At 44.8% G+C, this 11641-nt stretch overlaps 1 protein-coding gene across 2 annotated transcripts; it reads right to left on the bottom strand.

The window, feature by feature from the left end:
• Positions 1-337: 337 nt before the first annotated feature.
• On the bottom strand, positions 338-9626 carry anapc4 (anaphase promoting complex subunit 4). 2 transcript variants are annotated; one of them, XM_084444901.1, is made up of 28 exons: positions 9495-9626; positions 9111-9226; positions 8892-8997; positions 8655-8787; positions 8411-8485; positions 8307-8333; positions 8148-8192; positions 7915-7999; positions 7688-7795; positions 7028-7198; positions 6827-6891; positions 6338-6380; positions 6143-6219; positions 5503-5603; positions 5347-5398; positions 5125-5180; positions 4966-5012; positions 4812-4868; positions 4665-4721; positions 4475-4568; positions 4111-4208; positions 3473-3534; positions 3321-3359; positions 3093-3194; positions 1740-1823; positions 1379-1552; positions 967-1090; positions 338-597 (listed from the first exon to the last, which is right to left on the bottom strand). In XM_084444901.1, exons 2-28 carry the CDS (start codon positions 9216-9218, stop codon positions 391-393), a joined length of 2397 nt encoding a protein of 798 aa, XP_084301027.1. In that variant the 5' UTR covers positions 9219-9226; positions 9495-9626; the 3' UTR covers positions 338-390. The 2 variants fall into 2 exon arrangements, with proteins under 2 accessions (XP_084301027.1, XP_084301028.1); XM_084444902.1 differs by having other exon boundaries at positions 1379-1534.
• Positions 9627-11641: the final 2015 nt, after the last annotated feature.

Genomic DNA, 11641 nt, shown 5'->3' with positions numbered 1-11641 from the left:
CAATGTACATAACCCAACCAACAACGCAAAACATCCTATGTATTTTCTGTAGGTAATAATTACTTTAAATTAACCTCTGCCTAGTTTGAGGATGTAGGTCAGTTTCAGGGTTTACCACCAGGAGTTTCAATTGACTTGCAAACTGGTTTGGCCTTCATCACCAACACTAGCTGGGTGTGATCTACCTTCCTTACAAACAGAATTGTAAACATATCATTGAAATACAGGGTGGACTGGCACATATGCGAGAAGTCCAGGGCTTAGCAATAAAAGAGCACAAATTCATATCAAAAAGTTTTATTTATATAGTTTGATAGGAAGGTTCTAGGAGAGGGGTGGAGAGTCTACTGGTATGATGGAGCTCAGCATGTGCTCACTGATGAAGGGCTGCTATCTTGAGAGCTCCAGGGCTTCCCCAGACTCCAGCTGAGCCTCAGCACCTTCCTGCCCCTCGGCCTCTGCCTCCCCCTGGCTGGTCAGCGTCTCCTCCAGTCCCTCCTGGTCAGCACTGGCATTCTGGGACTCAGGCCGTTCTTCATCCTCCTCATCCTCCACATCCATCTCAAAGACGCGAATATGTCGCAGATTGGTGCTCAGCTATGGCAGAGACAGACAGAGGACAGATCCTGAGCAACCCAGTGACGGCCTTTGTCCGCTGTGCAGTGTTGTCTTAAGAACATTGCCTCCTATTCAAATCCATCCGCATCCTCCGCTGGCGGTGCGAATCTGTCTCGCAAGGCAAATTCACCTTGAATATCCATAAAATAGACAGGATTTATGCCATATAAGGCACACATGCTAAAATGCCCACAAACAAGCAAGTTTAGACAGGCAAGGTAAATTCATATTTTAATCACTGCACATGGCCGTTAAGCCTGCTATAAACGTCACGGTGGGCCTCTAAGGCCACTCAGGTACTGCGCTGCTCAATGAGACCAGGTGAAGCCCTGGTTGTACAGCTCTTACCACACAGGCCACCTTGCGGATCCCGTTCACAGCCACATACTGGGCCTTCATGTTATCCAGCTCCCGCCACTGGGTCTCAAGCGCCAGGCCCTGGGTGGGGATAGCGCCGCTCTGCTGGTCCAACCTGAGAACACAGTATTGATGAGAGTAGGCTGGAGGCTGTAAAAGTATGGAATGACAGGCGTTGACCTCTGACACCAGGGCGAGGCCTTTTGGGTTTGATACTGCATGTAAGTGTGCATTCACTCTCCCGGCAGTCACCGCTGGTAACCAGGTCTACAGGAGGATGAAACTATGGGTTTAAGGGAGGCGTGGTTAAATGTACATGTAGATGACTGGTGGAATGCTACAGTACAGGTGGACGGATGAGTGGGGACCACACACACACACACACACACACACACACACACACCTCAGGGTGGGGTCCCAGCTGAACTCCTCCTGACAGCTGAGGGCGGAGCCTAGAGGGAGCTGGGCCAGGACACGCCCCCTGTTCTCCTCATCCTCCTCCGACGCTCTCAGCACCACCGTCAACGTCTCGTCGTCATAGAAACGGGCGTCCTGGCAACTGTAGACACAGTCTGAACTGAAATGCCAACACACAACAATGTTATGGCTCTATTACACTGCCATTAAGCCACAAACAATAAACAAAAGGAAAACAATGTATACTAGGGGACAGTCAGTATGTACCGTTTTATACTGTGATAGTTTTCCTACAAAATAAACTATTAACAGGAGGATCAGTGGAAATGGAGTCTTTAGGTACTCACTGTGCTCCAGCATGGCCATCATCATCAATGCTGAGGCTGAGGACATGGCTCAGATCAACCGCCATCAGACCATTAGGAACAGGCCTGTCAGAATACACAGCACACACGATAATACACACAATCACACAGGCCTGTCAGAATACACAGCACACACAATAATACACACACTCACAGAATACACAGCACACACGATAATACACACACTCACACAGGCCTGTCAGAATACACAGTACAATGAAATACAATAAAATGTATGCCAAGCACATCCACCATGCTGGTGCAGGACAAAATTACATCTGATAAAGTAAGGTTGAGGTCCGCACACAGCTACTCCACAGGGCTATTTATTAGGTAAAAGGTGACAACGTTTCGACCCGTGTGGGTCTTCGTCAGGTGAGGTTTGTCACTGCCCCAGCCCCTTAAATAGGGTTCCCCTAATTGACACCACGAAACCCCAAGAGCCCGGTGGCTGTCCACTTTAACAGACTGAACCATCATGTATCATCACTGAGGTATGTAGGGATAGAAAAGGTTAATCTTCCCCGTAGGGGAGGGGATATCCACACTCTGTTACTACAGCGGGAGACATTTTGGATCTACACCCTCCGCACTTGCCAACCTGGAGGCCTCAATGAGGATTATGATGTAGTTCCCTTCCTCTATAACTAACCGCTCTATCTTCTTGTGTGCTCCATAAAACAGGCGATGAAGAACGACAAGTCTCTGGACCTCCAGGCGAACAGCATGACCACTTATTGTGATTGTGAATAGAGGAACAGCATGGCCGATTGTGAATGTGATTAACTAATATGATTAACTAATATGAGTCATTTCTCACATTACCTTGTGAAGTGTATAGAAAACCTTATCTGTACTGTTAACTAATGCATACACCAGTCCTAAATGTTTGCACACTGAACCATTCAAATTTGTACATAGTTGCACTATGAACTTTGACCCCTAGGGGTGACCTTGAAAACTCGTGGTGTAAATTAGGGGAACCCTATTTAAGGGGCTGGGGCAGTGACAAACATCACCTGACGAAGACCCACACGGGTCGAAACGTTGTCATCTTTTACCTAATAAATAGCCCTGTGGAGTAGCTGTGTGCGGACCTCAACCTTACTTTATCAGAATACACAGCACACACAATAATACACACACTCACACAGGCCTGTAAGAATACACAGCACACACAATAATACACACACTCACACAATACACAGCACACACGATAATACACACACTCACACAATAAACTTGCTCAATCATGGATGAACACAGAGAGAGATCTAGATATGAGGGAACCGGATTAGAGCAGACCAAATTAACTGGGTAGAATCATACATGTACCTGTATGGGTCAGTGCACTTCCTCAGTAGGTAGAGCTTGCAGGGGGAGATCTCTGGCATACAGAACACCACATAGTGCATGTTGGCCTTCTTATCATTCCATCTAGACAACAACCCAGTGCAATACGGCATCACCACAATGTCAAGCGCTCAACATTATCAATTCAATATAACATGAAAACGTGAAATATTCCATCTAAAATGGAAACATGTACTTTGTTAGACTTACAATGACGGAAGCTCGAAGAGGCGTGGGGTGTTTTCTGAACTATGGTGACAGAAAACCAAGTAATTACTAAAAAAACAACTAATAAATACAAAGAAATGATTCAATAAAGAGTTGATTTGATCCTTCACACTGAAGAAGGAAAGTAATCTGACCTTTCTGGCACAGTGTATAGGGACAAGCAAACAGCCTGCTTGACCGACTTTCCAATGACCTCCTACAAGTCACATACCACAGATCAGCATAATCAATTATATAACTCTTATATGCTTTAAAAGCCTAAGAAATGTTATTACATGCAATAAAACATAACACCACATGGAAAACAGTTAATTAAATGGTTTCACGTTCACCTCAAGTAAAATGAGAGGAGTGTCATGAAAACAGTTGTTGGCTATGCTTCACATTGTAGCGTGTTATAGCAGTAAACATAGCACCCGGACGAGAGACTGTGATGTCATGATAGGGTGAGAGGGAAAAAAAAAAGTAAAAAGACAGAGCCCTCTCTGTTGAGGAGAGTTGGTCAGATTTATAGATGGAACTCCTGGTAGAGACACTAAATGCATGAGTCAGCAGATTGCGGGCCAAGCTTGACACCCTGGCCAAATAACCTTCTCCCATTTATATGCTAATCTATGACTGCATACTTCCACTGCAGGCAACACTACAGCCAAAATGCTATGGATTTCCTACTAGTGTGTGTGTGTGTGTGTGTGTGTGTGTGTGTGTGTGTGTGTGTGTGTGCGAGTAGTGACTGAGTGAGGATGTGAGCGTTGTGTACGTTGGGACTTACAGCGGGTTTCTGAAGACATAACTCAATCACAGCCTCCATCATCCTCTTCACGAAGTGTAAGGACTTCTGGGGGTAGGAGGGGAACAGCAAGGGGCTCTCTAGATAAACCAGATAACCAATTCAGTCATCATTACCATTTCATCCTAGTATAATAAGTTACAGACATAGAATATCAGTTATCAGACATACAACGTGTCACCAAAAAGAACATTAGTAATAATAATAAATAATAAATAATAATAACAATAATTTTATTTGTATAGCACCTTTCATACAAATAAATGCAGCTCAAAGTGGTACAGTAGTAGTAGATAAACCACCACCCATTTCCTGCCTCTGAGGTCATCAGTGGGTCATGGTTCACCTTTCAAGTGTGTGCTCTCCTGCAGGAACTTCAGCCATTGGTTCCCCTGGGTGTTGGGCGGAGACACAAGATCCTCATCCTCATCCTTCAGGTACTGAAATATACAAGATAAAAAAACACGCATTATCTACACAAATACAAGTATAGCGCACACACATGCCCACGCAGGCATAAATAGGCAAGCCCTTACCTGGCCGACTCGCTCTACGTTGAAGTACTTTCCCTTGCGGTCAAACAGCTCTTCATTCTGTCAAAGAGAGGGTCATTGAGTCACTGTGTTTTTCTGTGTTTTTCTGTGAATGCTTGTCTAAAGCAGATGCCATTCTCACGATCTCACCTCACTGAAGTGCTCCGACAGGAAGTCTGCAACAAAGGCTATGTCCTTCTGAGTCATCTGAGATGTCAACAGACAGGTTGGCATCAGAGAGATGTTACTGAACAAGAACTGGAATCAGGCACCCCTTCTATGGGATATGAACAGGCTCTCTCACCTTGTTGAGTTCAGGTGGGACATGGTCTTCCGACATCCTTAGCATAGCTGTGTGGAAAAACGAATCAGAAATACATATTTCATAACCAGTAAAGAGTCTAAATGGAAGAAATTGATATTGAGGGTATGACAACTTGAATCAATCTCCCAAAAACCTTACCTACATACAACCATCGGAAAAAAGCCTTGAAGTTCTTCATGCTCTTGTCAATGACTCTGGGTTGTAGACAGAGCAGCAGGTGGCAGAGAGTAATGCCATTAATAGAGGCTGAGTTACAAACACCCCAGCCTTGAGGTAGGGTTTGATTACTTTAAACGTTCCCTCTGATGATCAGTCTGAAATGTATTTATTTTTAATATAAAAAAATTAAAATAAACTCACTGTAGTAGCTCGTTGGCTTTCAACGTGAACGAACCCACTGCTGTTATGGCATCTGTAACACCAACAAACTAACTTAATAAAAGTAAAAAAACAAAACAGGGTCACTCTTCAAAATCCATAGTAAATGGGAGCAGACATAGGCTCCGCCCACTGTACCCTCTATGGCTGCTGAGTCCAGGCCCAGGGGCTGGAACTTCTGTTTCCATAGAGACATGCCCTTCACCTCACTGAGGTGGTACAGCAGAGCCTCTGAACCACTGAGAGAGAGAGAGAGAGAGAGAGCATGAGAGAGAGAGAGAGCATGAGAGAGAGATAGATGGACAGAGAAATAGAAATAGAAAGAGAGACAGACAGCAAGCGAGAGAGAGCGACAGCAAGAGAGAGATAGACAGCGAGAGACAGAGAGACAGCGAGAGAAAGAGAGACAGCGAGAGAGACAGAGATAGAAAGAGATAGCAAGCGAGAGAGAGCGACAGCGTGAGAGATAGACAGCGAGAGAAAGAGAGACAGCGAGAGAGACAGAGAGATAGAAAGAGAGAGACAGCAAGCGAGAGAGAGCGACAGCGCGAGAGATAGACAGCGAGAGAGAGACAGAGAGATAGACAACGAGAGAGACAGAAAGAGCAGAGCGACAGCAAGAGAGAGAGAGACAGAGAGAGAGAGAGAGAGAGAGAGAGAGAGAGAGAGAGAGAGAGTGTGTCATTCAGTACCGGGAATAGAGAAGAGCACAGTCCACACTCAGTTCAGAGTTCAGGGGTCAAAGCAGGGATCTGGGACAGATATTGTATGTTGATACCTCTGCAGGTGGCTGATGACCAGCTTCTGGATGCTGGTGTACGAGGACTCTATGGACTGGCCGAGCTTCTTCAGCCCCTGAGATATCCAAACATGACATTCAGCACAAGTTGTTTGTAATATGCAGTAGGCCCACTGTCTGTAGATTGGCAGCTCAACATGCAAAGATTTTTCATATACAGCCTCTTCACATCACCTTGACAGTCAGCTGGCTCATCAGGAGGGCCTGCAGTTCAGGGCTGAAGACAAACATTTCATTCCATTTGGTTGCCAAAGGGTTTGTCACACACAGAAAAACACACTTTTCTGATCTCAACTAGTGCAGTACCCGTACAAAACGTGCCTGTTCAGAACAAGAAGATTGCCAACAGTGCCCAGCACAGTGCCCTTTGGCTGTACTTCCTTCGTCGATTAATCACAGCTGAGCATTCTCAAGAACAATTTATCCAAAATTCACTCTGCACTTCCTTGGGTCCTGAGCAACACAGCTGGCAAATTTTCCACTACATACAGTGTCCGGTTCTCGAGAAAATACCAAATACAGACAGAGAAAATACAAAATACAGACAGAGACTCCTGGAAGATAGATGTATATTTATTCTGTTATCTATGTGCTGAGTTGGTTCAAGCCACAAGTGCCATCTACTGGACAGTCTTTGAACTGCATATAAAGCATTTTTCTCACCTGGACTGGCCCCACAGCAGGAGCTCTAAAAACTCGTCCTGAACTTGTGTGCTGGTGTTCTTCTCCTGTAAACAGATACGAGTTTAAAAGTCTGACTGTACTGGTGAGTGGTATTCCAACACTTAAGACTAAACTACTTTAGAGCAGGTGACTCAATTCATGATAACTTGTTGACATACAGTACTGAGTGCAGTTACTGACCTGAACAAACTTGGTAAGCCTGGCGTCCATCTGCATGAGGATGTCCTCCCAGGCCTCACACATGCAGATGAGAGAGAGCCGCAGGTACTGCAGCAGCGTGGAGATGTGGGTGAACTTACGGGCCATCCTGGTGACCTCGGGCAGACACTCCGACAGCAGCCCCGTGTCCAGCTGAAACAGTCACGGTACAGAAAACGACAACAATGAAACTCGCTGTCTTACTGAGAGACAATGAAACAAACAGTCGATATAGTCGATCAAGATACAAATATTGTTGTTGATGTAAAATACATATCAATGATACAGTATCATGATGACAATGATGATATGATGTTTCATTGATATTTAGTGTTGATATGCCCCATTTAATTATTTATCAATGCACAAGAAAATGTATGGTTGTTTTGTCATGTCTGAATTTTACGTTAGTGTTTGTTTTTTCTGTTGTCTATTGTATATGCCTTTTGTGTTTATTATGTTGTGTAAAGCACATTGAGAGGCACGTTGTGTCTGAAATGTGCTCTATAAATAAAGATTATTATTATTATGGTGCAGGCCAAACTGAAGGACATGACAGAGAAAATAAATGATGCAACGGTTATGAGAAGAAGCACCATTTCACCAGAGCATACTGTAGTATTAATAGAGTCATTTATCTACCTGGATGTAGCAGATCTCTGGGTCGTTGTCTGTGGACCTGATCTCAGTGATGACAGAGAGGGACTTCAGGTCACTGGAGAGACACAGGCTGCGACTGGTCCCCAGAGCCTGCAGAGGGGGTCATGGTGAGGATATCTGCAACTATGGTCTTTCCACAGGGTGTTTCTTGCTAGAATGGTTTCTCTCTTCAGTACAGTATTTACAACTAAGGAGAGAGTTCAACTTACCCCTGATAGAGTGGCGATCTTGTACATCCCATAGGCATACAGTTCAACAAAGCCAGAGCCTCCACCCAGAACCAGGATGTTCAGTCTGCAAGTCATCCACAGTTGATTACATTATCCCACAATGAAACTTAATAGGCTAATGCAACGTAATAGGTTAACACAATACAGTTTTTGACAGTATCCGATCCCACAATGAGATCAGTCAACCTTCTCATTGTGGTAGAGTCCCTCACCTGACTTCTCCCAGGAGGTTCATGATCTCATCTGATTTCTCCTCACTACAACGGAGTGGTTGGATATCATGATCAGTGAACAAGGACTCATGATCATATCAGACTCATGATCATAAAAAAACTGTCTGGTGAATCACTGAGGGAGAAACATTGGCGTACCTGAATATCTTTGATGTTGTACTGTAGCTGAGAACAAATAAACCATACAGTTACAAAATATGAAGAAAAAAAAGTTTAGGGTCACTATACTCTACCAGACATACCTTTTCGGAAGTGTTGGCAATTTGGGAAGAAAGAGTTTAGACTCGTCCTCAGAGTCATAGAATGAGCTGAGGACACTGGAACAAAGAGAACAGACAATATTTCTAACCATATACTTCATAAAGTCTTCAACTCAAGTCCAACATATTTGCTAGTTCAACCCCCCCCCCCCCTCCACACACACACACACACACACACACACACACACACACACACACACACACACACACACACACACACACAAACCTGCTCTCCTCCAGCACCTCCATCCAGTGCATGCAGGACACAGGATTCTCCAATGGGAACAGATGCAGGATTTCTGCCTTCTCTGCATCACACAGGACCACCAGATTGGTATCTCCCAGGCTAAAGGCTAGGACTGAACAGGGGCGCACACACACACACACACACACTATGAAACAAACCAGCGTGTTTAAATTAAGAGATGGATATTGGTGAAATTCATCAGCACATATCTCTTACTCTTGCCATCAGGTCTCCAAGCAAGTGCAGTGATCTCCTTTCCTGTGTTCTCATTGGGTGACAAGCACCAGACACGCTGGAAGTTGGCCAGGCGATGCAGTAGCAGCTGCGAAGACAAGAATAGACACTGGCTACCTTGGAAACCTTGACGAAATCAGCTAAGAAAGACCAACTACGTTGTTTGAGTTCCACGTGTCTCTTGCTATATCCCCAAGTTACCTCTCCTGCCGTGTTTGCGAGAGCGATGAGATCCCTTTTTGGAGACCATGCCATACATAGCACTGGGTTGGGCAGCTGTTTTTCTCCCACTTGACGAAACGCAGGCATTTTGAATGCTGAAAGTAGAAAGTGTAACGTTAAGATGTTGTATAAATTAACTCAGTGTACCAAAGAGATACAGCAGCTACGTTTCTAGCAAGCTAGTTGGCAGCTAGCTAATAACGTTAGGGGATCAAAAATAGCCGGGCAAAACATCAACATGATAGCTTGCTAGCCACGTAACGTTAGCTAGTTAACTTAGGCTGGCTAGCTAAGCGAGATAGCTATAATGTGAGACCAGACGTTTGCAAAGTGGCACCGATTTAGAAGGCATAACAGTCTCACCGTGTTGCGATTGAGAGGAATTAGGTATATGTTTCCTGTGAATTTTAAATTTACATTATCCTCTGCACTGTATTGAAAATATGCTAGCATGCTATCTCCATTTTTCAAGCCACCAGTCACTTTCTGTTTCAGCCAATCATATTTAAGAGCAACGGGAAGCCTGAACGGACAAACAACACTGTAGCGGAGAACAAATCTCTAGGTGTCGTAGAGGTTCGCTCCGAACACCCAGACATCCCAATTTATTTTTTTCGGGTCTCGGTTCCAACAATAAGGGTATTGTTCAATAGGTAGTGACTATTTTAATATATCCAGTGTGTGTGTGTGTGTGTGTGTGTGTGTGTGTGCGCGCGCGTGTGTGAGTGTATTTTGTGTGCGTGCGCGCGTGCGTGCGTGTATGTGTGCGTGTGTAGTTTGTGTGTGCGTGTGTGCACGCGCGCGTTTGTGTGTGTATGTGTGCGTGCGTGTTGTGTGTGTGAACACACTCTTGAACGTGTGCCATGGCAGTTAATGGCTTGACAGGTCAGTCCCAGTGAGTGGAAATTCCTCCCTGCCTTGTCACTAGCACTTATAACTCTAATCAGTAGATTGTACAACCGGAATAGCTCTGTGCCAGACATTAAAGACTGTCTGAGATAGTGACCCTTGAAATAGACCCCGTGGGCCTACAGAGACCAAAAGTGCTTCTGCCCTTTTAACCACAGGAGGCGTACAGCTCATAATATTAGTCGACTGTATCTTGCATTTCCAGCCTGAACAGGCCGAGATGAGGTATTTGCACTAGTTTGGTTAGTCTTTAGACATTAGCCGTGGCCTGCAGAGGGACGCTAGCATGAACCTACAGTATGCATCGCTCAACATGCTGGGGATGGGGACTGAGAAAGTGCTTTAAACTTGGACCATCACTGTGTCTTGGTTAACCCACAATCCCAACGGCCATTGTGTGGAAAGCTCTCACATCACAAAGCAGAGTTGATCTCATGTCTGTGTAGATAACAACTTGATGAGAGGCTGTGTGTGGTACAGTAGGCTATGTCCAAGGTCAGGGGTCAACTCAGCTAGTCACAAGGCAGAGTTACAGCACAGAGAGAGGGAGCAGCCATGCCCCAAGTTCAGCCCAGACTACAAGCTCCAGTCTCCATGGTTATAACACAGGCAGATGCTTACTATGGGAGTAATAGAGAGCTCATTACTTTTTCATGACAAATGCTTTGTGTGGCTTTGATCGCTCTCCTGGTGAATTAGTGCATTGGCGGAATATGAGGAACAGGTACACATGGCCTTTAATGTCTCGGGGGTGTGTATGTACTGTATGAGTGTTTGTGTGTGTATTTATTTACACCCTTCATCATCATCGCTGGGTGAGGTTTATCTCGTCGAGGTTATGTTCCTCTTAATCGACTGTCTCCCCACCTCTCTCTCCTCGCTCCCCCAGCATTCTGGCTGTGAAACCTGAGCCATGGGCCAAATATAGCCCCACACAGTGAGTGGGCTGGGACAGATGGGACAGCAGGCCACTCCGGAGGCACCTCACAAGTGGACCCCAAACCACTCAGAGTGCTCCCTCTTGCTGCCCGACCAAAAAGGCAGCTCTTCTGGAAAGAGACACTTGTTTTTTTTGTTCATTCACAGATCACCTTAAGAGAAAACTGGACCTACTGTATACTGTATTGGGACAATACTTTTGGACAAAAACGTGAAGGTAGGGTTTTCTCCCTTGTCTTTTTGTTGATGTGATCACTGGAATGTTCAGGAGTATTAGTTCCGTCATAATGGAATTATAAAATGTTTAGGATTTGTGATATAGATCTTGTCTGACACTGTGATAATAATGCAAGTATTACCTGATATAAAGATTAAAATAAATTGTGTCTTTTATTTTATCTTGTAAATATAACATTTAATCAATCAATCAATCAATCAATCAATCAAAGCTTTATTTATATAGCGCATTTCATACCCAGAGGCAACACAATGCGCTTTACAGAGAACAAGGGAGGTGGGCAGACATCCCACCCCTACATATTCCAGAGGGAAGCAAAAAAAACAGTAATCACCCGGGGGCCAGATAAGTGAGCTGTAAAAATTCTTCCCTGACCCCTCTCAACGAGGCGATCGAGCAAGCTCCTGGAGTATGTTTGTCTACC

This window comes from Borostomias antarcticus (assembly GCF_949987555.1).
Source record: "Borostomias antarcticus genome assembly, chromosome: 10".
Taxonomy (NCBI): domain Eukaryota; kingdom Metazoa; phylum Chordata; class Actinopteri; order Stomiiformes; family Stomiidae; genus Borostomias; species Borostomias antarcticus.
This window is presented reverse-complemented; position numbering and strand designations above follow the sequence as displayed.

Excerpts from the sequence above, each read along its gene's own strand:
- anapc4 (XM_084444901.1), bottom strand. The coding sequence starts at position 9,218 with ATGCCTGCGTTTCGTCAAGTGGGAGAAAAACAGCTGCCCAACCCAGTG. Across the intron at positions 8,334-8,410 it reads TTGCCAACACTTCCGAAAAG|CTACAGTACAACATCAAAGA; the intron begins GTATGTCTGGTA and ends ATTTGTTCTCAG. Across the intron at positions 1,553-1,739 it reads GATGGCCATGCTGGAGCACA|TTCAGACTGTGTCTACAGTT; the intron begins GTGAGTACCTAA and ends TTGGCATTTCAG.